The sequence below is a fragment of the Trichomonascus vanleenenianus genome, assembly GCF_965637985.1.
Source record: "Trichomonascus vanleenenianus strain CLIB 3782 genome assembly, contig: TRVA0_049S, whole genome shotgun sequence".
Lineage (NCBI taxonomy): Eukaryota > Fungi > Ascomycota > Dipodascomycetes > Dipodascales > Trichomonascaceae > Blastobotrys > Blastobotrys vanleenenianus.
Genome location: NW_027481838.1, coordinates 86453 through 110807, shown reverse-complemented (window position 1 = coordinate 110807; position 24355 = coordinate 86453). Strand labels below are relative to the sequence as shown.

At 49.3% G+C, this 24355-nt stretch overlaps 7 protein-coding genes and 1 non-coding gene across 8 annotated transcripts; 3 read left to right on the top strand and 5 right to left on the bottom strand.

Moving 5' to 3' along the window:
• The first annotated feature begins 295 nt into the window (after positions 1-295).
• Positions 296-377, top strand: tRNA-Ser(AGA). The gene has a single exon. It is a non-coding gene; the product is annotated as a tRNA-Ser (tRNA).
• Positions 378-1079: 702 nt separating this feature from the next.
• Positions 1080-1697, bottom strand: TRVA0_049S01046 (uncharacterized protein; the record flags this gene model as incomplete). The annotated part of the gene is made up of 1 exon (XM_076687081.1): positions 1080-1697. One exon carries the CDS (start codon positions 1695-1697, stop codon positions 1080-1082), a length of 618 nt encoding a protein of 205 aa, XP_076538729.1.
• Positions 1698-2862: 1165 nt separating this feature from the next.
• On the top strand, positions 2863-3831 carry TRVA0_049S01024 (uncharacterized protein; the record flags this gene model as incomplete). The annotated part of the gene is made up of 1 exon (XM_076687080.1): positions 2863-3831. One exon carries the CDS (start codon positions 2863-2865, stop codon positions 3829-3831), a length of 969 nt encoding a protein of 322 aa, XP_076538728.1.
• A 383-nt stretch (positions 3832-4214) lies between these two features.
• On the bottom strand, positions 4215-11261 carry URA2 (bifunctional carbamoylphosphate synthetase/aspartate transcarbamylase; the record flags this gene model as incomplete). Its single annotated transcript, XM_076687079.1, has 3 exons — positions 11089-11261; positions 10923-11039; positions 4215-10866 (listed from the first exon to the last, which is right to left on the bottom strand). Exon 3 carries the CDS (start codon positions 10860-10862, stop codon positions 4215-4217), a length of 6648 nt encoding a protein of 2215 aa, XP_076538727.1. The 5' UTR covers positions 10863-10866; positions 10923-11039; positions 11089-11261.
• Positions 11262-12677: 1416 nt separating this feature from the next.
• On the bottom strand, positions 12678-14351 carry TRVA0_049S00980 (uncharacterized protein; the record flags this gene model as incomplete). The annotated part of the gene is made up of 1 exon (XM_076687078.1): positions 12678-14351. One exon carries the CDS (start codon positions 14349-14351, stop codon positions 12678-12680), a length of 1674 nt encoding a protein of 557 aa, XP_076538726.1.
• A 2401-nt stretch (positions 14352-16752) lies between these two features.
• Positions 16753-19515, top strand: LHS1 (Hsp70 family chaperone LHS1; the record flags this gene model as incomplete). Its single annotated transcript, XM_076687077.1, has 1 exon — positions 16753-19515. One exon carries the CDS (start codon positions 16753-16755, stop codon positions 19513-19515), a length of 2763 nt encoding a protein of 920 aa, XP_076538725.1.
• Positions 19516-19828: 313 nt separating this feature from the next.
• ANR2 (Anr2p) lies at positions 19829-21397 on the bottom strand (the record flags this gene model as incomplete). The annotated part of the gene is made up of 1 exon (XM_076687076.1): positions 19829-21397. One exon carries the CDS (start codon positions 21395-21397, stop codon positions 19829-19831), a length of 1569 nt encoding a protein of 522 aa, XP_076538724.1.
• A 758-nt stretch (positions 21398-22155) lies between these two features.
• PBS2 (mitogen-activated protein kinase kinase PBS2) lies at positions 22156-24231 on the bottom strand (the record flags this gene model as incomplete). Its single annotated transcript, XM_076687075.1, has 1 exon — positions 22156-24231. The coding sequence occupies one exon, from the start codon at positions 24229-24231 to the stop codon at positions 22156-22158; it is 2076 nt and encodes a 691-aa protein (XP_076538723.1).
• Positions 24232-24355: the final 124 nt, after the last annotated feature.

Sequence of the window (24355 nt, the reverse complement as noted above, 5' to 3'; positions counted from 1 at the left end):
TTTGCACTTTTTCGTTGTGCATGTCGGTTCTCATTCATTCATTCATTCGATTCATTCAGACGATTCATTCAGGACCGGATGTTGGATATTTTCTGGTTCATTGATGCCAAATGTAACTAGTTAATAACACTAGCATAAATCTCAAGAACCACTGACAAGATTGCATATGATATCGATACAGTTTCTTGATAAATTGCAGAGAAAATCGTCAATAAAGAATAAATCACGTGATTTTCACGTGATTTTAGCGTGCAAGTATTGGATGACATATTTTTAAAATTAAATCAACGAATTAGGCACTATGGCCGAGCGGTTAAGGCGAGAGATTAGAAATCTCTTGGGATTTTCCCGCGCAGGTTCGAGTCCTGCTGGTGTCGATATCTTTTTTGCTTCTGCGGCGGCCGGCCGGCCGGCAAAATCCGTGCGGCTCACGAGGCTCGAGCCGCACGCGGCTGCAATTGATTTATACACGCGCACGTAGTAGTACTCCACGATATCTCGATCGAGCTCTCCGCTGTTGAACTCACAACCGTTAGCTGACCAAATTCATTTGACTTAATTAAGTCACGCGTGTGATCAGTCGTTTGATTATCCTAGAGCGTCGCTCTTTCTCAGAAAAGGGAAAACCCAAACAAATTGCGTCTTGTCATCTATAACTGTTGGAGGCTAAATAGATCTAGACAATAGATTCCTATTATGGCTCCTGGGTGTTGGAAGTCAAATATCAATTACACATTATATCTGACCCTAATTTATACAGAAGTACAAAGTTAGACACGAGTACCGAAAATGTCTACATTAAAGACGGTAGAGAAGGAAAGAAGTAAAAGATGGTTAGTGCAAATTTATACTCGTGCCGTACTTCCGAGTAGCGCGCGCTTCAAGGAGTCTACCTTTACGGCTGAGCCGCAGGACTTTCCACGTTCTTTGGTGCATACGCTTAGGTATTTCCTGGTGCGTTATTCTCTAACCTCCAACAATAACGACGCAAAGGGAGCGTTCACCGTTAACGCTCTTGGGTAGCGGTCCTGCTATCTCAACGTGTAGGATTTTGCCCGGTTTACCAGCCTTCGTAAATGTCAAATGATAGGACCGATCTCGGTACTTGGCCTTTTCGCAGAATGCGCAGGAAAAGCTTTCCGGGTCCAGCTTTTCCACTTCAGATTGGCCAATCTTGTAATCTTTCCATAAAGAATTCCCTTGTCTCGGAGCTGTCTGGATAATGTCGGGGAAACCGACATGGTGAAGATTGTGTATCGCGACAGTCTTATTCCTCGGGTTCCACTTGCCTGAAAAGCTTCGATCATGATAGGGTCTTTTCTCCACTCATTGAAGTTAGCATAGGTTAAATCTTGCTCGTCAGTTTTAGTATACGGCTCGAAAATTTTGTTAGTTTCGGCATTTTTTGGATGTAGACATTTGTCTTTCTCATTCCAAATATAGTAATTGAATCTGGGTATCGACGTAAATTGAGTAGTTCCATGGGCATTTGGACTATAATATACTCCAGTCATTGAGATTTCAACATTATTCACGTATGCGAATCTCAGGAGACTGGCCTTAGTCACCGTGATCTTTTCTCCAAGAAACACATCACCTAGACTCACCGCAGGTGCTCGTTTCTTGTTGTTGAATCTGTGAAGATATGGAGAAATGTCCTTTCCAGCGCCAGTATCTTGAAGAACCCAGCAAAGCATCCACTCGGGTCATGAGGCTCTTGATATAGTAACAATGTTGCCATGGACAGTTCGACGACCTCAACCTCAACATTTCTTCCTTTAGACTTTCAAGGATAACTTTGCCGAAATAACCACCCCGCTCGGTGAGCTTTAAGGTGCTATCGACGCGTTGATAAAGTTGATCACCAGCCAGTCAAGGATGCGGATAAGGACCCTTGGCTTACCAAACTTTTTATCATTGTTTCGATGGAGCTCTTTCGGTCATCGCCGCTGGGCGCCTTCAGCATCGTTTTATCGGGTTGCGCTCGCAGGAGCTTCTCCAGTAGAAATATGCTGCCTGTGGGATTTGACAAACTTAGTACCTTCCAGAAAGGACTTGAATCCACATTCCATAAATTTGCAGCGGCTTCCTTAAACCATTGATCTTTCGTTCCATTTGAGTGAAGGGAAAGCGTGAAATGTTGGAAGTTGATTATCTCTGTAATCGGCCTCGACACAATTCGATTGTACCCCAGCTTCTGAAAGAACTGAGGCTCGTTGATTGGTGCAGTGGTCTTCCTTGACTCGACAGCGGCATGCTGGATAATTCAACTGGCATTGAGTGGTTGACCTTTTTAAAGGTTTCGTGTTCTTTGAGCGGTGTAGGACTCTTCTACAGCTCTTAAACATGTTGAGAATATATCTACCGGTATTTCAGAGCCGCTGTCCATAGACTGTCGAGAATTTCGGATTCCAGATCTGTTCGCCTTTTGACTTCCAACATAAGTGACAATCATTGGAATTTTCTCTATCAGCTGGAGCTAATGTAAATTATAACTTTATTAGCGGTAGAAGTGAACAAATTCGATTTTTGGCAGCATGTAGATTTTGAAGATCGCACCAGCCGTGTTTGAATATTGGCGCGCCGTACGTCGATACAGAAAATCGTAAACAGATACAGTACTACCGGGTACTGGTACCATATACAATTAATATGGTAATTTATGGAGGATAGCGAGCTTATATGAGCTGTATGATTTGCTGAATTCAGTATTCGACTTCAAAGTGGGCATAACTTTTGTACTTTGTGCGTTTCAGCAGTATTAGCGCGTTACAGATCTGCCACAAGAGTGCAAGCGTTACAGTAAAAATTAAAAGCGAATAAGTTTATCAAACTGCAACCCGTTGTAGAGTGCACGAATACATGTATACAAGTCATCAGAATTGGTTTTATTCATCGTTGAGTCGAAAAATTCTCATGGAGCACGTTGAGCGATATGCTGAGATATTGTCTAGCCGGCGACCGCCAAGGGAAACAGTTGTTGTCGAAGAATTGCGTCACGATGGCTTCATGCTACTACCTGATATTACTGATAAGCAGCTGTACGACCAATTAGCACGAGCAGGTAGCAAAGACGTTGCTGATGCAATAGTGGATCTAGAGGTTAGGCATTACGCTCTAATTGAGGAACTAGTGGAGAAATACCTTAGTATGCGGCACGCAAGCACCTCAATTACCAGTGACACTTACATCGAGGCGAGAAATGAAATTGATGACATTCGAGAGAGAGCCTGCCAGGAATTGAAGTGCCATTACGCTCAAGATATTATTCTTGGCACTCTTGAAAACGATCTGTTTCATGATCTAAAACATCAAATTGAGCAGGAATGGCGCATAGAACTTGAAGGAGAGTCAGTGGACGAACTAATTGAGGAGGCTGATGAATGGTATCAGGATCACATCAGTGCTGAAGCAACAACAGTGCTACTATATCTAGCCACCAATGTGCCTGATAAGTACACGGAACTGGATAACTATTTTTCTCTAATGGCTGCAGTCAAGGAATTAGTGGATGAGGAGAACGTGCTGGCAGACTATCCTGAGCTTGATACGTTTTACGGCAGATTGTCCCCAGAGCAGATTTTCCGGCAACTCTTTTTCGTCAAGTATTCGGACGATGTATTGATGATGAGGGCTATAGCCGATTACAAGCCCGTGTCTTTTCTTGACTTCCGCGAGGCAGTTCGTAGACTGCAATCGGAATGTGGAGCAAAGGCGGAGAGAGTCACAATCGAAAAGGATGAAATAGTCCGGGCATTGAACTCAATCATGGGCAACACTGCCAAGAGTTATTTTAGATCTTCTGACCATTTAGTGTACGTAGTGGACTAATTGATGACTACTCTATTAGGACCCCCAGCAGATCGTTCGTATAGCTTCGAATGACTCGAATAGCAGGTTCTCTTATCCGGAGGACCTCATCACTTGTCGGCAATGATCCATCATTGGCTAAAATTTCCTCTCTAGCTAAGTTTGGTGAATCTCTAAGAGCACAATAGAAAGGTATTCAAGTTGCTTTAGAAAATGAAATAGAAAGAAAAAAATAAAAAATAAAAAATAAAATAAAAAAATAAAATAAATTAAACTATATACAAATACATAAAACGTACGTAAACTAAAAACGTACGCAAATAAATCAATACGGGACACAATTGAAAGATGCTACTATTCTACAAAATATTCAATATTATAAACATTCCCCCTCAAAAAATCCCTTAGAACTCGGCACCAATGACCATAGCCAACAGCGCCATTCGCACAAAGAGACCATATCGCATCTGTCGGAAGTAGGCGGCTCGGTGGTCAAAATCAACCTCTTCGCTAATCTCGTTCACCCGTGGAAGCGGGTGCATAACACACATGTGCTTCTTGGCCTTGCTCAACACGTTAAGATCAACAACGTAGCAGTCCTTGAGTCGCTCGTACTCAGCAGCATCAGTGAATCGCTCCTTCTGGACTCGAGTGCAATAGAGAACGTCAGTCTGGCCCAGGATATCGTCGGTCAGAGTCTCAGAGATGGTACCCAGCATGCCAGTCTTTCGCAGCTGTTCAGTGATCTGCTCAGGCAGCGACAGCTCCTTCGGGCACACCAAGTTGACCTTAACGTTGTAGTAGGAAAGCAACTGGGTAAGCGAGTGCACAGTTCGGCCGTACTTCAAGTCACCCATGAAGGTGAGGGTGAAGCCATTGACAGTGCCCAACTCCTCTCGGATGGTAAACAGGTCAAGCATCGCCTGGGTTGGGTGTTCGACAGAGCCGTTGCCACCGTTGATGACTGGAATGCTCGAGTACTTGGCAGCAGTGTGGATGCTCGTCTCGTCTGGGTGTCGCAACACAATGGCATCGGTGTAAGCAGCCAAAGTTCGAACAGTGTCCTGCAGGGTCTCTCCTTTCTGGACAGACGAAGAGTTGGTGTCAATATTCAAGATTCGACCACCAAGTCGCTGCATAGCTACATCGAAGGAGCTCTGAGTTCGCGTCGATGGCTCGTAGAAGAGAGTTGCCAAGACTCGGCCTCGAAGCAAGTCGAGAACACCCACTCGCTCAACGGCCAGTCGCATCTCCTGAGCCAAAGTGAACAGGAGGTGCAAGTCAGACCGCGTGAACTGGCTAACACTGACAACATGTCGTCGCAAGAATGGGTTCTTCTTGAGGGCCTGCATCAAGGCAGTAGGCGGAGCGAGCTCTGGAGTGACCAGCATCTTGTTTCGCAAAGCAGCCTCAGCCACCAGAGCAGTATCGTCAGTAGCAGAACCATCCACCATGACCGGAGCTGGGGAAACAGCGGCGGCAGCAGACTCTGGCCGAGAGTAGGCCCGGGTTGGAGTCGTGGCAATAACGGCGTGGTGGGCGACTGGCGTAGAAGCGACCACGGTTGGCTTGGTCAGTCGATGAGCAGAGTAGTCCTTGCCAACTGGACCAGTCACAGTAAGCTCACCTTCGAAGCAGACGGTCTTACCATCGAATAGAACTCGCTCAACGGTACCGTAGAGCTGCTTACCAGCCAAGATCTCGGACTTGGCCACAGTTGGCCGGTCCATGTCGACTTCAACAGAGGTAGCATCCTGTTCGTGAAGCTCAAAGATCTTGATCGGGTTGGAATGCATCTTCTCGACAATATCCTCAACGGTGAGTCGACCATCTCGGACGGCGGTCAGAAGCAATGGCAAAGCATCTGCAATGCCCTCACCAGCCACCAATGGCTTGCCCAGGGACTGAGCGAGCTGGGATGGCAGGAAGCCGACGGTGAAGATGTCAATGACCTTAAGGTTCTCCCAGAGGGCCTCCTGGTCGTCCTTGGTAGGCAGAGCAGTGCACTGTGGGAAGTCCTCCTGCGAGAGGAAGAGCGCGTGGATGCACACATCGCAGGTAACCTGCAGGTTCTTCTCCTTGGACATGGCAATGAGACCAATATCGGATCGGCTAGTCACATTGGTGATGTGGACTGGTCGGTTGTGCAGGCTAGCCAACAGCAAAATCGAGGCAAGGTCAGTCGCCTTGGCATCAGTGACAATTGGCTTGCTCACCGGCCAGATGTTAAAGTGGTTCGAAACAGCAGCGACCTTGTCCAGGTTACCTGCCAGGTTGTTGAACGGAATGACCAAAGAGCCAACAGAACCGGTCAGCTTGGCCAACTCGCTCGAGTTAGTGGCGGTAGCAGCAACCGAGAAGTTATAGTCAATGTAAACGTTCTTGGCAGCAAGGCTCTGGGCAACCTCAAGGGACTTGGAGTCCACAATGGAGCCATCAACACCGACTGGGAGCACTCGGGTCATGCTGAAGCCAGCAGCAAGGGAGACCTTGGAGATAGCCTCGAAGTCAGCAGCAGAAGAGACTAAGTGTGGCACAAAGGTCGTCGTGTTGATGAGACCCGGAAGAACAACCTGCTTGTTGGAAGACTGGGCATCCAGCGAAGAGATCTCCAGAGACTCGTTTCGGGCCAAAGCCTCAATCAAAAGCTTGGCGCACTTAACGTTGGTCACCAGTGGCACAGCATAGTCAACAGCCATTCGTCGAGTTCGGTAACCCTTGGACATGTAAGAGGAAGGTCGTCGGAACCGGTTGTTGGATGGCAGGTTGATATACAGGTCAATCAGGTTGTTGGCCAAATGCTGGGTCAGCGAGAACTCTTGCTTCTCCTCCTCTTCAGGATCATCCAGAAGCTCCAAGTACTGGACCGGGATGTTGTGCTCCCGGATGAAGTCCGCAGTACCGGCGGTAGCAAACAGGTTGTAGCCAAGCTGGTGAAGCCCCTTGACAGCTGGCAGCAGCTCCTGCTTCTCCTTGTAGGAGCCAATGGAAAGCAAAATGTTCTTTCGCGGCAGCTGGAAGCCGGTGGCGATGAGAGACTTGATGTAGGCCTCGTACTTGTTGTGACCGAAGCAAGCAACCTCACCAGTGGAGGCCATCTCAACACCGAGGACTGGATCGGCGCCAGAAAGTCGCGAGAAGGAGAACTGTGGCACCTTAATGGCAACGTAATCCTCTGGAAGCGGCTGCAGTGGGTATGGCTGGACTGGCATGCCAGTAATGACCTTGGTAGCCATCTCGATAAGATCGACACCCATAACCTTGGACACGAATGGGAAGGATCGCGAGGCTCGCACGTTGCACTCAATAACCTTGATTTCGTTGTCCTTGGCGATGAACTGAATGTTGTACGGACCAGTAACGTTCAAGGCGTTACCAATCTTGGCGGTGGCCTCAACAATTCGTCGCACAGTCTCTGGGTCGAGATCCTGTGGTGGCACAATAAGGGTAGCGTCACCAGAGTGCACACCGGCGTTCTCAACGTGCTCAGAAACAACGTGCATAATCATCTTACCGTCCTTAGCAACAGCGTCCATCTCAATCTCCTTGGCGTTCTCAATGTACTTGGTAATGACGACCGGGTAGTCTCGAGAAACCTCTACAGCCTGGTTGAGGTAGCTGGCCAGATCATCTCGCGAATAGACGGTGTTCATGGCAGCACCAGAAAGAACATAAGATGGTCGAACCAAGACTGGGTACGAAACCTTCTCAGCGAACTCCTCAGCCTCCTCAAAGGAGGTAAGCTCCTTCCAAGCCGGCTGGTCAACGCCAATTCGGTCAAGCATTCGCGAGAACTTGTATCGGTTCTCAGCAGAATCGATCATCTCTGGAGAGGTACCCAGAATATTGACGTTCTGTCGGTGCAGAGTCAGCGCAATGTTGTTAGAAGTCTGACCACCCATGGAGATGACAACACCAGAAGAAGTCTCCAGCTCGTAGATATCGAGGATTCGCTCAATGTTAATAACCTCAAAGTAGAGTCGATCAGCCTCGTCGTAATCGGTGGAAACAGTCTCTGGGTTGTAGTTGACCATAATAGTCTTGACACCCTGCTCTCGCAGAGTTCGCACGGCTCGCACAGCACACCAGTCAAACTCAACAGAAGAACCAATTCGGTACACACCGGAACCAAGCACCATGACACCGTGATCGTCGAAAGTCAGATCGTGGCAATCGGCATTGTAGGTCATGTACAAGTAGTTGGTGTAAGCCGGGAACTCAGCAGCCACAGTATCAATCTGCTTGACGAATGGTCGGATACCGGCGTTGGTTCGCTGTTGCCGGATAGACAACTCGTTGGAGTTGACGAACTTGGCAATCTGTCGATCCTCGAAACCGAGCTGCTTAGCCTCTCGCAGCAAGCCGACTGGGATCTCCTTGGAAGCGTACTGGGTCATGCCCTTAGCAAACGTAATAAGGTAGTGCAGCTTGTTCAGGAACCACTTGTCAATCTTGGTGAGGGACCACACCTTATCGACGGTGTAGCCACTCTCAAAGGCGTTGGCAATGGCAAACAGTCGCTGGTCAGACGGAGTCTGCAGCTCAGAGTCAATGTCAATGGACATGAGGGCCTCGGTGGCGTTGAAACCAAGGTTATGGTAGTCAGTAGACCGAATAGCCTTCTGGATAGCCTCTTCAAAGGTTCGACCAATGCTCATGACCTCACCAACCGACTTCATAGAGGAGGAAAGCTCCTTGCTGACTCGAGTGAACTTCTTCAAGTCCCATCGTGGGATCTTGACCACCACGTAATCCAGAGATGGCTCGAAGCAGGCGCAAGTGGACTTGGTGACCGAGTTTTGGATCTCGTTCAACGGAATGTTAAGACCCAACTTGGCAGCAATGAAAGCCAGAGGATAACCAGTGGCCTTAGAAGCCAAAGCAGAGGATCGCGAGAGTCGTGCGTTAACCTCGATAATGCAGTACTCCTTCGAGAAGGGGTTAAGAGCGTACTGGATGTTGCACTCACCGACAACGCCCAAGTGTCGAATAACGTTGACAGCGGTGGTTCGCAGCATGTTGTAGTCCTCATCAGACAAAGTCTGGGAAGGAGCAACGACAATGGAGTCGCCAGTGTGGATACCGAGAGGGTCAAAGTTCTCCATGTTGCAGACGGTAATACAGTTGTCGTAGGCATCTCGCACGACTTCGTACTCAATCTCCTTCCAGCCCTTCATGGATCGCTCAACCAACACCTGCGGAGAAGCAGCGAAAGCCTTGTTACAAAGCGCAACAAGCTGCTCCTCGTTCTCGGCGAATCCGGAACCAAGACCACCGAGAGCGTAAGCAGCTCGGACAATGACTGGGTACTGGATCTCCTTGACAGCCTCAAGAGCCTCAGCAACGGAAGAGGCAGTGGCAGACTTGGCACACTTCTCGCCAATCTCCTCCATGGATCGAGCAAACAGCTCTCGGTCCTCGGTGGTGATGATGGTATCAATTGGAGTACCAAGAACCTTGACGCCAAGGGACTCAAACTCATCCTTCAGCTTGATACCAACGTTAAGAGCGGTCTGGCCACCAAAAGTGCAGTAGATGGCATCTGGCCGCTCGTACTTGATGACCTTTCGCACAAACTCTGGGTTGACCGGCAGGAAGTAGACCTTGTCAGCAAGACCCTTGGAGGTCTGAATGGTGGCAATGTTCGGGTTGATGAGAATGGTGTAGATACCCTCTTCCTTGAGCGCCTTGATGGCCTGGGAACCAGAGTAGTCAAACTCACCGGCCTGACCAATGGAAAGACCACCAGAACCAAGAACAAGCACCTTCTTGGCCTTAACTCTTGGGTGCTTCTTCTCATTGTCCTCCTTAAGACCGCCTGGGAACTCAATCGCCTTCAGGACACCAGTCTTCTTGTGGTCGAGGATCGACTTGATGAACACATCGAACATGAACTCGGTGTCCCGAGGACCTGGGGTCGACTCTGGGTGGAACTGGACCGAGAAGAATGGCTTGGAAGTGTGGTAGATACCCTCGTTGGAACCATCGTTGGAGTTGACAAACAATGGCTTCCAGCCTGGCTGCAAAGTCTCGACATCAACGGCGTAACCGTGGTTCTGCGAGGTGATGTAGCATCGACCGCTGATCAAGTTGGTAGCTGGGATGTTGTGGCCACGGTTACCGAACTTGAGCTTGTGGGTAGAAGCGCCACTGGCCATAGAAAGCAACTGATGACCCAAGCAGATACCAAAGATTGGAGTCTTCTCCTCAGCAAGGGCCTTGGCGAGTCGCGCAGAGACCTCAGTGAGGGTCGCTGGATCACCTGGACCGTTGGAGAGGAACAGACCGTCGTACTTCTCCTGGGTGAAATCGTAGTTCCATGGGACAACGAGCAACTCAACGCCTCGTCGGACAAAGCATCGGATCTGGTTGTACTTGATACCGACGTCGAGGGCAACAACTCGCAGAGTCTTGCCGTCTGGGCCCTTGACAGCGGTCTCTGGGGACGGAGTGTAGAGAACTGGCTCCTTGAGGGAGACCTGGGCAACCAGGTTCTTAACGTTCGGGTCAACCCACTCTGGGGTCTCGAACTGTTGCTGCCACGGGGCAGCTGGGTCGAACGAGTCCTTCTGGATCATGAGTCGAGACAGGGTGGAACCCTCAGTTCGGATGAGCTTGGTAAGGCCTCGAGTGTCGACACCGTACATGGCTGGAATGCCCTCCTCCTTGAGCCACTCGCCAAGGGAAGACTTGGCCAAGTAGTGGGAGTACTGCTCGGTGTAGGAGGCGATCACCAGACCGGTCACGTGGATTCGGTTCGACTCAAAGTACTTTGGCAGCCCCTTGACGACCTCGTCCATCTCTTCTCGCGATGGGACACCGTAGTTGCCAACCAGAGGGAACGTGATGACCAAGATCTGACCCTCGTAGGACGGATCGGTGATGGACTCTGGATAGCCGACCATGCCGGTCTGGAAGACAAGCTCACCAGCAGCTGACTTATCGGCACCGAAAGAGTAACCCTGGACGACTACTCCATTCTTGAGCTCCAAAGCCACAAGCTTGTCAGTTGGATGCAACGGTGGAAAGATAGGCAACGATGGACCAGTCATTTTTCTGATTTGTTAGCACATACTCTCCTGGTATTTCTTTCATAATTGGAGGAGACATACCTTGTCAATCTGTCTTCTTTTAACGCTTTAATGGATAACCAAATAAATCAAAAAGTAGTAAACCAAAAACGGATATACCACTTCAAATGTGTAAAAGTGCTTGATAGCTCTATCTATCTTTTTTGTTAGTCTCTTCGCCACAAATTCCATAATAATATTGACATACCAAATTAAATGAAATCAAAAAACAATTTTTTTTCGATTGAAAATTTTTCGTTAGAATAAATCTCTAGTAAAAGTCCTTTTTTCAAAGATAGTACTAGCGATGTTGTTAAAGCTGGTGATTAATTACAAGGTACCCGAGTGCTTCACGTTCAGGTGATTTTTTTTGCTCCGAGAGAGAAGAGATGGAGAGAGATAATCAAGAAGAGAGGAAAAAAGTTTTCAAAAACGGGTTTGACAATCTTTTTATTTTTTTTTTCACCCGGCCATTAGCCGGCTCCGAGTATCAAAGCGCGACCGCTTATCGTGAAATTTTTTTATTCGGAAAACCCTAACCCTCGAGAGTAAATTTCATCTGCGCGACTAGCTTTGCGGCACGCAAAGTCTTGGTGGGAATGCAGGTGGGAGACGCATATGACCAATTCGGGTGGGCACTTTTTGGGCAAGAGATCTCTTGACTGATTGGAGTCTTGCGTGTAATTCATATGTTCAATGTTGGAAGTTTGACTAGCTATGTGGACTTTGTTTGATCTGTGGTTTAGAGTAGCAAGATGCCGCAAATTGTAGATTGACTATGTGAATTAGAGTTTATCCCTAGCGCATGTAAGGAAAATTTTTTTATCCAGCTGTGAAAGGTGTATGAGATCACTTCCACTGTACCAACCTGCAGCTACAATCATTGCTGTTGCATATGATCGCCACCGTTTTATACGGGAACTTTGCCGGATCCGGAGTTTGTATTACAGCCTCATACTATACCGTTTCTCATCGACAGTTAATCCGAGATTCAGTCATCGCTATTATACCTGCCCAGTTGGATCACTCGGCTACTTCGGATAAACTACTGTACTACAGTAGTGCTACCACCACTGTATCTGGACTGTATTATGGTAAAGGTAAAGGTAGACCGGAGCCATTTATTAGTGCCATATGCTATAGGAGAGCCAATTTTTATCACTGATCACATAGATCCAGCTAGTACGTATACTGTACTTCTGGTACTGTGTAGAGCGGCGAGTAGTGAACATGCGCGACGTATATGTAGGCTGACAGGGGGCGCCTACGTACTGCGTACTGCCCGAAGATGATTCATTCATAGAGGTCGCTGCTCATCGGTCAGCCCCACAGCCGCATCATTGCAACTAACCCTAACCCGTAGAACATCTTACCTAAAATTCAATACGCAGTAGCCCAGTGGAAGCGGGGCGGGGTCGTCATCTAGCATCTTGGGGAAAGGCATTGGTAGGACCCCTAGAGGGCCGGAAGCATAAGAGAGTAGGTCGAGGCAGGGTAGAGATCGATGCATTCCCAGCCAGTTCAGGCAACAAGCATCGCTCGACCTTTCTCCACGAGAGGCTTTGAGTATGCGACGCATTCGATGCATCGACTTGTTGAGTTTTACCCCGTGTTTTGGCTTTTCAATTTCCTCCCCGTCGTGCAGAAACGGACTTAGTCTACTATTATTAACTGGAATGGTAAATATGAAAAGTCACCGAAATTGGCATGCCATATACGAGGAATTGAATTTATCACGGCTCCCTAAAGGCGCATACATATGTAACTTGAACAGGGTTTACCCGGTCCCTCGAATCATCAAGCATGGTTCGACTCCGAAGCTTCACCTGGTCCAGTACCAAAATAAACCATAGTCAAGATGGTGTCGTTCCAGTCATTATCGGGAGAATCTTCCGATTCAATTTGGTTGATGGTGAAGAAGCCCTTGGAGATGATAACAGGAGCTTGAACACGCGCGAGGTTCCACCTCGAGGGGGAATTGCTGTACTCGAACCGAATGGTCACTGTTCGAGCCCTTGGAGATACTCCGAATTCAATGGCATCCGTGCCGTCTCCAAGTTTCATTGGAACGTTTTCTCCTGTGCCGATGAACTGGCCGGTAACATCACCTGTGATAGTGGCTCGCTGAGTCCAACTGGCATTGGAGATGGCATAGATCTGTCCTTGTGTGTTTGGGGGAATGGTGACCGTGACCGGGTTTGGAGCCACTGGTCCATCTCGTCCATTGGCAAGCGACGACGACGCCGGTACGCGTTCCTTTCCCGAGGATGGAACATAGATGCCCACGCCACGCCAGGCACTCATCACTTGGCCCGCTCCCACTCCACCCAACGTGCTCCATGCAGTCGTAAAGGTGACATCAGCGAACTGCTGGAACGTGGCGTTCGTGGGCACACTGCTCGACAGCATCGTTTTATACCAAACCTTGCCAAAGTCTTGCCAGGCGTAATTGGGCGAAGCCATACAAGCGTTGTAGAAGGCCTTATTCGGAATTCCTGAATTGATGTGCACGCCGCCATAGTCGTGCGCTGAATCAGGGGGTGCCAAAGTGACATAGCGGCTCATGCTGTCGACCTGTCGATCCTCGCCGATGCCCCCTGGATCAAAGTAAGCAGTGCCCGGCGCCTTCATGCTGCGCAGGGCGGTACGACGGCTGCGGGGATTCTGAGGCGGAAAGAACAGGCCTTCGCCAATGAGCCAGTCAGACTGCTGCGACTTCTGGTTCAAGACCTTCTGTTTGACCATGATGCCAAACACATCGGCAATGTGTTCGCTCAGCGCGCCTGATTGGTTCAGATATTCAAGATTGGCCGTCTTGTTGTTGATGCCGTGACCGAATTCATGCCCGACGACATCGACGCAGGTTGTGAAGTCGTGCCAAATGATATTATCACCATTCCCGAAGCAGAGCTGTTGCTGTGCCGGGAGCCAAAATGCGTTCGCAATTTGCAAGCCATAGTCGACCGAAGCAATCACCGACATTCCTGCATTGTCAATCGAGTCCCGCCCGAGCTGATCCCACATCAAGTCCCAAGTGTTGCCAATGTAATCGTAAGCTTTCTGCGCATTCTCGGGGACCCCCACGGGATGGACATTCTCGGCCACTAACTGGACAGCTCTGATGTTTGCTGGCGGTTGGTGATGCTGCGCCGTGAATATATCGCGAAATTTGTGTGGTACCAACTCGCCCTTCTCGCCCTTCTGTTTCGGTAGACTCTCCAGGGTCCGCCGAGCAGCCTCCTTGGATTCCGGGGATGTTTCCGGCGCTTGTACAATGTGCTCCAGAATGTATGGAGGGACCAGTGTTGGCGTGGAAGCTGCTTCTCCACCGTGAGGCCTCTCGTATGTGAGGGAGCGGGTGTGTTCGAGAGTTCTCCTGGCAGCCTCTTTGGCGGCCGGATCTACCTCCTCTGAGGCAATGATATGCTCGAGGAGATATAACGGGACGAGATGAGGGACTGCGCTTGTCATTGTTGTGTTATTAGGGGAAGCCTCTGCCATTGCGAGAAAGATATCGGGATTGCAAGTGTAGAAAGATTTGTGTACGCAAAAAAAAAGGCAGAACTTTGCTTCACTTTATACCTGCGATATCACATGCATGTGCAGAGAGAGAGAGCACCAGCTTCCTGTGAACTGCGCGACTAAACCTAGTCTTTAGCGAAGAATCAATTGCGAATCACGAGAGGAACAAGGCCGCTTTCCGCCATGCCTATTCAACTGCCTCTCACAGGAGACGGCGTTACAAACCCGCCAGGACAGTCCCCGCTCCGCTCCAAGCGTGGAGGGAAGGACAAGGACAAAAGATGGACATGCGAAAGAGGGGGAGCGATTGACATGTTCATCTGGACCGAATCGTAGAAAAGTTGCTCATTTCGTCTCCGGAATTGTCTCCATCATTCATGGTGCACGCTAGCGATTCCAGAGTCTTTCGACTCTCCAGCCCAACGTGAGGCTATGATCGCAACCTTGCGCTGCCTCATGGCTGGAAGCCACCTGGAGTATCTTCCGTTCTGGCTTAGCCAGCCGCGCGTACTCTACGGTCCAGGCTCAGGGGTAGTTTGGTGAGGGTGTATCAGCCGTGCGCGGCTTTTCCCCTTTAACTTCTCCGTCGATGATATGCACATAGTATAACTTGCTATTGCTTGTATTGAATATACTACACGCATTACAGGAAAAAAAAGGATGGGGATGCTGGGGATGATGTGATTGTGGCTGGGCTGGATCCATTGCGCCACCTGAGATGGACCTGGACCTGTCGGCGTCGATGTCAACGTCGGCATCAGCATCAGCCGCACCCGCTGAATCCAAACCCCGACACTAGCAATCCGTCTGACGCTCCATCCTTCCAGACCGACCCAGCCACCCAGGATTCTAAGCGCACTGGCGGTCCATCCCCACTTTCCGCACCCCCGCAAACTCCCCTAAATCTTGTCTGGATCCCTCTCGCCTCCATCTCACCACCCCCTCCCGCAATAGTACTGCGCAACCTACAACACCGTAGTATACCAGCACACCCCATCTGGCCAAGATCTGCCGGGCGCGATTGACGGCGGAGGTGGCTGTACGCCGTAATGTAAATGCATTGGTGCTAAAAATGCGTAGTATGAGGGCTCTATTGGTGCGGCAATATGGTTAAATTACCGGTACCATAATTTTACATAATTTTAGGAGAAATTATCGAATTAATTAATGCTGATCTTCTATGACCATAGTCTCCCTTCCTCATCTGGGTGAAAAGTCTGTGTTTCATCTACCGGTACTACGTACATGCTCAATGCGGATCCATCCACCCTACCGTCCTGTAGGAAAATTATTACCTGTGCTACAGCATTAGAAGAAGGTAGGGGTTTGGGGGCTGGCCAGCAACCACGGGGTTTGGGGTCGAGCCCCAGTAGAAGATGATACCCATATTGTGTTTGGCCAGTCCTTGTTACGAGACTGAATGCCTACCCTGGTAAGGCTTATACCTATGGAAAACATGATTTTCTTTCAATCCTACGTAAAAATTGTTTAGCACAATCGAGCCTCTTGCCATAATAGCGTAAACATAAAATTGCGCTAGTCATAAATGCGAGGGTAGAAAGACAGCGTGGAGAAGTTGGACAACTAAAGATTGATATCTACCGCATTACGAAAAAAAAATAAAACTAACAAAATAGTTATCATGGTACTCATAAACGCATTGTCTAGTTTCTATCAGTTACTGGCCCGACATCGGCATGTACAGGTACTACCAGGTATTGAACGCTAATGGCACGATCGCCAACTAACTGGAACAAGTCATAAGTAATTCAGATATGTTAATTCATTTTTGACATATAATTTACAGTTATTTGGTGAAATACACCAGTATTGGCAATCGGAAAGAATATGATCCCTGAAGTGTTACCTGCATAGGTACATATTTCTGGAAACTTCAGATAACGTTATAACCAGACCTCTCTTAGACCATGAAATTGTATAATATAATTAATGAGTATCCCCCATTGTTGGCTACCAATAATTCTTATACCCGGCTTTTAACTGTTCGGCAAAATGATACACTACCGCAAGAATACTTATAACGCTTACACTCTTGCCTTGAATGATCACCGTAAAATGAGTACACAATAATGATTAAATTACGAAAGATAAACTCGCCAAACTATCTAAAATTGCCAGATACTACAATACCAGCAGCAACAAACAGATCCACGGACAATATAATCAACAAACATAAAACGAATATGGTCATCGAATCCCGTAGAAATGCCAGTGGCCCGCGCGCAGGGGTAAGCCGCACAGATCGGCCGGGGTGTGAACACATCATCACCAACACGGCGGGGCCCAAATCTGACACTCTCCAAACCACATTTATATCACCGAAAGGACTATGAGAATAGCTAATATTCTGCTGGCGGTGATAGCCTGTTTGGCCAGCAATGTTCTGGCCGCCGTGCTGGGCATAGATTTCGGCCAGGAGTACACGAAAGCGTCCCTGGTCGCCCCCGGAGCCCCGTTTGAAGTCGTTCTGACCGCTGATTCCAAGCGAAAGGACATTTCCGGCCTGACATACAAAAAATACGACAATGAGATCGAGCGTGTATTCGGAAACGCCGCCTCGGGGCTCCTGGCTCGACTTCCCGAGAGCTCTCTGTTCTACTATAAGCCCCTGCTGGGAAAGTCGCTGGATGACCCCGAAGTCCAGGCCTACGCGCAGCGGCTCCCTGGTCCAGTCCTGGTGCCTTCAAACAACAACCGCTCGACCGTCGCGTACTCGGTGTTTGGCCAGACTTACCCGGTCGAGGAGATTCTCGCCATGTCGCTCTCCGACATCAAGTCACGTGCTGCGGCGCTCTTGGAGTCGACATCGGGGTCTGGATACGTCAAAGACACGGCGGTGACAGTCCCGCTGCACTATACGACGGAGCAGAGGCGGGCCATTGCTGATGCTGTCGAGATCTCCGGCCTGAAACTCATTTCGCTGGTCAATGACGGCGTGGCGGTGGCAGTCAACTTCGCGTCTGGGCGACAGTTTGGCGACGAGAAGCAGTATCATGTGATTTACGATGCTGGAGCCGGTTCGACGACAGCTACGCTGGTTTCAATTAGACAGGGGGACGTAGACGGGCGCCCAGCGACTGTAATTGAGGTTGAGGGTGTTGGTTACGACGCGGAATTGGGTGGCCAGCTCATGACTGAGCGCCTCCGGGGGCTTCTCATTGACAAATTCCTCGAGGCTCACCCCAGGATTGAGAAGAGCGCGCTTACTGGCGATGCTCGCGTTATGAACAAGCTGTGGAGCCAGGCTGACCGGGTCAAGACTGTCCTAAGTGCGAACACTGAGACTTCTGCGTACGTAGAGTCCCTTTTCGAGGACAGTGACTTTTCTACCAAGGTTTCACGAAGCGAATTCGAAGCCCTTAACGAGGACTTGAAGCTGCGATCCACTGCTCCAATTGATCAGGCGCTAAACAATCCTCTGAACCCAGAATTTAAAGGCAAATTCGACATTTTCCAGGTGGAGTCTGTAATTTTGACTGGTGGGTCTGTGCGGGTTCCATTCCTGCAACAGGAGCTCCAGAAATTGGTTGGCGAATCAGTCTCGCTGGCTAAGAATGTTAATGCTGATGAGGCCGCGGTTCTGGGAGCTACTTTGAGGGGTGTGGGCATTTCCAAGGTGTTCAAGGCCAAGGAGGTTTCTGTTGTAGACCGAGCAATTTGGGACTATCAGTACGAATTGGCCGGCTCTGAGGGCACTTTGTTCTCACGGGGGTCTCCTCTTGGCTCGAAAGTTTCTATTCCGCTTGGAGAGTTGGATGAGTTTGCCATTTCTGTTAAGGAAGACGGTCGACAGGTTAATGTGTTCCACGGCTCGAAGGTTCAGGAGACTGTGGCCTCCATGAAGAAGGATGCCAAGAGGCAGTGTGTCGGCGATGTTATCGTAGAGGCAGAGTTTGAGCTCACCCACAGCCGAACTGTTGAACTGGTTGATGTTGTCGCTTTTTGCATGGCCCAAGAGAAGGAGAAGAAGACCAAGACTAAGGTTGAGACCGAGTCGGTTTCTGCCACTGAAACTGGAGAAACTGGAGCTGCTGAAACTACTGAAACTACTGAAGCTGTTCTTGATGAGTCTGCTTCAAGTACTTCTACTCCAGTTGCCACGGAAACGGAGTCAACTGCTCCACTTAAGCCAATGAGGCGGTACATTTCCACCAAGACCAAGTATGGCGAAGGGAGACCACGTCCAATGGGTTCTGCTTCTAAGAGAAGCGCCAGCGGACGCGTGCGACAGCTTGACATTCAGGATGAAAGCAGACGACTTGTTGAGGAGGCAAGAAACACTTTGGAGGGAAAGATCTACCGAGCCAAGGACATGCTCAGCGATCTTCCAGAAGAGGATCAGGGAGACGCGCTCTCGAAACTGGAAGAGGAATTCAGCGACTGGCTTGATTTTGAAGGCCAGAAGGCTTCATACAAGGCTGTCATGGGCAAGATCAAGGATCTGGACGTGTTTACCAAATCCTATGTTTCGCCGGCCTCCACACCAGCTACTGAACCAGTGCCCCCCACACCATCATCTTCTGAGGCTGCACCTTCTGAGGCTACAACTTCTGAAACTCCATCCTCTGAGGCTACTGCAGACACTGGCAACGAGAAGATTGATGCAATCAAAAACAAGTATCAGGATGGCATTCCACCATCACCTCTGGGCGACATGCTGCGAGAGATGATGTCGTCGGTTCAGCAAGTGGTGAAGACCATTGAAGGCCTTGGACTTGATCCGACCAAGGACTACCCTGAGCTCGGACTCGACTTGAAGAATCTGGATAATTATGTGCGAGAAGGCCTAGAAGAGGAGGAGTCCAGTAAAAAGCAGCTTCAGGAGACCATTAAGCTAATTAAGGAGAGCCTGCGGCAGGCGTCAAGCCCAGATGTGACGGAGGAAGAGAAAGCCCGGCTTGAGAAGATGATTGAAGAGCGAGACGTTGAGGTCCAGCGACAGCAGGAGATTCAGAAGCGAAACCAGGAAAAGAGAATTAAAGCGCTCAATGACATGGTAGCGGACGCTAGCAAGTCTCTGGATGTCATGGAACGCCAAAAAGAGAGCCAGGCAACGGCCACTACTATTCCGGCCGGCCATGATGATTTGTAACATACACAGTTAATTTATTCCCCATGCACAGTTACCGTATGTTATTTGTTTCTCATTATCATTTATGCACATACTACCTAATTGCAATAACTGTCCAAAATTACCTACTACCGTAATACTCTACTTTTTCTCCGCGAAGCGGAGTTATGGGGGTTTGGGGGCTGGCCCCCAAGTCAATTGAAGCTGAGTATTCATGGGGGAACCTATCCCCCCCTTAAGTAGTAGCAGGTAACATAATAATATGTTGCGAATAAATAGTTAACTATATTAGAATGATTATCTAGTAACAGGTAATACAATTATGAATAAATATTTAACAGCAGCAAGGTATGGCCCAGCTCCGGGAGACCACTGCATCCCGCTCCCACCACAGGTTGACCAGCGCCACGAGAAAGTCTCTATCAGACTCAGCATTCGGATCTAGCCCCATTTCTATCATATCGCTTGGCTGGAACTCAATTGGCTCATCATCCTGAGAATCGCCAAATGACCGCGAGGACACAATGCCATCAATAGTCCTAAACAAGCACCGCGTAATCTCGTGGAAATACCCCACTGTCACAATTTCCGGCGAGCCCTCCAATGCATTGTCACTGTCATTAGCATCCTCATCGTTTTGCGGGTACAACAAAGGCAGACCTTCACAATTAAGCTGTGTCTCTTCGGTCACCTGAGCCCCAGCGCTAGCCCACCACAAAAACCCGTTCACTATAGAGCCATTCGATCCACAGGACGAAATAAATTTGTCGCACACCCCTCCAACCCTGTCACCAAGCGCATTGGCGTACCGGTAGTTCCTCCTTCGCCGATCAATCTCATCCTGCAAGTCAAGCGACTCCATCAAAACCCGGAATCGCCGTATGGATCTTCCAGTAGGGTATATTCGACTGAGTGAAGAAGTCTGGAGGAAGCTCCTCCCTGATTTGTCCGTAACCACCGAAAAATCATACAGACCCTTCTTTTCAATCAAAACCGAGTCTCTGGTCGTGGCTATATAGTCTTGAGAATAGTTCTGGTTCTTCCTCAGCCAATCCATGTCCGCCAGAGTCACATTAAACAGTGGATTGCACTTGTAGCTGCGCGCCCTGTGTCTCCTCGCAATGGTACTTGCAATGTCGGTTGGAATCATGGCCAGCACATCAAGGCAAAATACAAAGTTACACGCCTGTTCAATTGACACCCCTGGGTTTAGAACCAGCAGTCGCGTCCTCAGAAGAGCGATTTTGTACATTTCAAATAACAGAGCTCCATAGGTACTCAGCAAAGACCGCAGGCTCAAGATGGGGTGCACCTTCGTTGAGATCTCAACAACAGGACGTGTCTCGAAATCCACAGAATACGAGTCAAAGAAGGCCTCGAACTTGTCAAACCGGCGCGAGGAGCCGTTAGTAGTGAATATGAGGTTCTCCATGAAATTGGAGAGCAGAGAGTCTAATGCGCTAACATAGACCCATGCCTTGGTGGTTGAAAAGGTCGAAAGCTGCAGCAGCTGGCTTATTTCTGTCTGTTCAGCACCATTGCTAGCCTCTCCTTGGTCTTCATCTTCATTGTCGCGTTCAATTCCTCCACAGATGACTCCAAGCGCATACATTTCCAACTGACTGCGGTCTACTCCGTGGTGTAAGTCGTCCATATTCTGCTTGAACACGGCCACCCCACTCAAAACCGAGCTGGAATGCCCACTAGGCTGGACGAAATGGATAACATCCGAGGGTGAGGCATGGATTCCACTCGGGATGGCTCTAAACTCTACGCCGCTCCGTACTATGTCGGTTCCTGGTTTGCTCTTGGACCACACAATTGTGTTTCCTTTTCGGACATCGAACTTGGCAAGGAAAATGGACAAGACCCTTGGTGGGACTTGGATATTACGATTAGGCATTCTTTTTTTTCGTTTACAACTATCTACTGGTATTGATATCAAGATAAGTCCCTTATAGCCTCGCTTATGTCTTCCGGGCTGCGTCGCGGGGCGGCCTTTTGGGCATTGCTTAGGGTTAGGAACATGCCACTCCCGGTGCGGCTCACCGCTTTCTCCAAGCCGGATGCGACGTTATAGGATACCTATAGGATACCTAAGTGAGTGAACAAACTGGTAATCATATACCGGATATGATGGTGGTTTAACTATAATATAGAGAATGAATACGGGAAACGAGATATAAGCGAACGCAATAAGTGAACAGGCTATTTATAATTCATTGTCACTCAAGAAGGCAGTCACTCATGTCACTCATGTCACTCATGTCACTCATGTCACTCATGTCACTCATGTCACTCATGTCACTATGGCACTCATGTCAGTCTATTACAAATTGAATTGACCCAGGGGGACAAGTCCCCCTCCGCCTGCATATTGAAATGGTAGGAATTATTGACCCAGGAAGAAAATGCTTTAGAAGATCCGAATCCCTCCGCGCAGCGGAGCCACGGGGGTTTGGGGACTGGCCCCCAATTCAATTGAACTCGAGGAGTGTTCATGGGGGGACCAGTCCCCCCAAAACCCTCCTTGAGCTCCGCTTCGCGGAGGCAGTATGACTTCATCTATTGTATAAAGTTAAATCTTTTCATGATACAAATAATGCATGTAAATAAAATAATTTTCATATCCCCAAAACAGAAAACAAAAAAACAAAATACTCATGAATCGCCCTCAGTCCTTCCTCTATGCAATGCTGGAACGGTCTGTACAGGCGTGTTACCGCTGCTCAAATGGTTCATTTTGTGTTCAAGCCGCTCCCGCACTATCCGCCCGGCATCAACGTCCTCGGGCTTGAACTTCTTGAGCCACGGGTGTGCCAGCAACTTGGCATACGTAGGACGCAGCCTCGGCACCTTGTTTAGACACTGGTCGACAAACGAACGAGCCTCTGGGGAGAACCGGTCTGCCGGAAGCTGTGGTGGCTCACCGTCGACAATAGCTGTCAGCTGCGAAAAGATGTTGCCATACGTCTCGGGAGGATACGGATACGATCCTTTGGATATTTCGAGGATCGAAAGACCCAGCGACCAGATATCGCTCTGCACGGTGTATGTCATGACGTTATTAGCATTCGTGGACCGGATACGCTCCGGGGCCATGTAACTTTGGCATCCAATGTTGGTCCGTGCAATAGACGCCACGAGATTGCCACTGACGCCGAAATCGCACAGCTTGACCTTGCCAGACGTGGAAACAAGGATATTCGTGGGCTTGACGTCTCGGTGGATGATATTGTGCACATCCTTAAGCTCTTTAAGCCCCCGGACTACAGCCTCCGTAATATAGGCAAGGAACGGTTCGTCAATGCCACCCTCATAAATCTTGTCCAGAGACCCTCCGTCCATGTACTCCATGCACACGTATACAGCTCCCTCGACAAAGAATGCTCCATAGAAGTCGACAATGTACGGCGAGTTGCACTTATGCAGAATGTCGAGCTCCATGATAATCTGGGCAAACTTGACCTCGTCGAGCTCAAGCCGGATCTCCTTCATCGCCATGACCACGTTAGTCGGGCGATGGAGTACTTTGGTGACGGTGCCGTAGTTACCACGCCCCAGCTCGCCCAAGTTCTCAAACTCCTCCATCGAGATGCGAAAACTCGACCCCGACGAGAAGTCAATGCCCTTGGAGTGCAGCGAGGCTTTTCCGGCAAAGTTGAGCTTGCCATTGTGCACGTCTATGTATTTTTCGTAGTTCTTGAACAGGTTCGCCGCCCCTCCGCTCGTCATGGGCTTAGGTACCCTTGGTCTATCGTTGTTTTTATTATTGTTGATGAAATTTTTAGTATCGTCAGATGCGTTGTTGATGTCGTCAATAGGGAGCTTAGGCAGCGAAGGCCGATTTGACTGCGTTACCGTCGAAGGTGTGGATTCTGCCGAACTAGACGTGATGTCCGCAGTGTTGAGCTTAGGCACCTTTCGCCTCTCTGAAAGAGACGGCTTCTTGCTCTGGAGGAGAGAAGCGCCGCTCTTGGGGTTTACAAAAAGAGGACCAGACAGCGAACCGGCCGGGCTCCCTTTAATCTGTTCCTGCTTTCGCGCAAGCTCTGTCTCCAGAGCATTCAAGGGGTCCTCCGTTACCGGCGAGTTGAGACAGGACGTTCCAGTTCCTGAACTACCAGTAATAGAGGACGACCGGCTCAAGTTGCTTGGACTTGCTCCTTTCAATACCGACGAAAGGTTTGACGACAGCGTCGAGGTCTGAGAGGGCTGCTGAATAGGCGAAGATGGGCTTATCGCCTGGGGAGAAAGACCCCCATTAGACCCAGAGTTCGACCGCGAGGGTCTCGACTGCTGAAACCTCTGAATTCGCGCCTGAATGTTTGGTGGAAGCGCCGTGTATGATGCAGGAAAAGACCCCGCTCCAGGAGTAGAGAGCGAGGAGGGGGGCGACATGCTCGCAACAGCAGGGAAAGCAATCTCTTCCTCCTCTTCCTGATACGGCGTTGGCGCGATATTAATAATGTTGATGTTGCTGCTGTTGTTGTTGTTCATGCTACTACCGACACTATGGGTAGTATTGATGTTCCCACCACTCGCACTGCTAGGAGAAGGCGAAGGAGTAATCCCGCCTGGTCCACGAGCTTGATGGACTGAGTGTAGTGGGTTAGACATGCGCCCAGCCTCCTCCTGAGAACGTGTTGACAGTCCCTGCAGCGAGACCGACAATTCCTGGGCCTGATGCTGTTGTCTATTACGCTGTTCCTGGAGAATACGCTGCTGCTGCTGCATCAAGAATTGCTGATGATGCTGCTGATACTGTAGGAATGCTTTAGAAGGCGCCTGCTCACTCCCTTGCTGCGGTGGTGGCGAATTTTGGGTTTGAGCCGCATGCGGCTCATGCGGCTCGGAACCA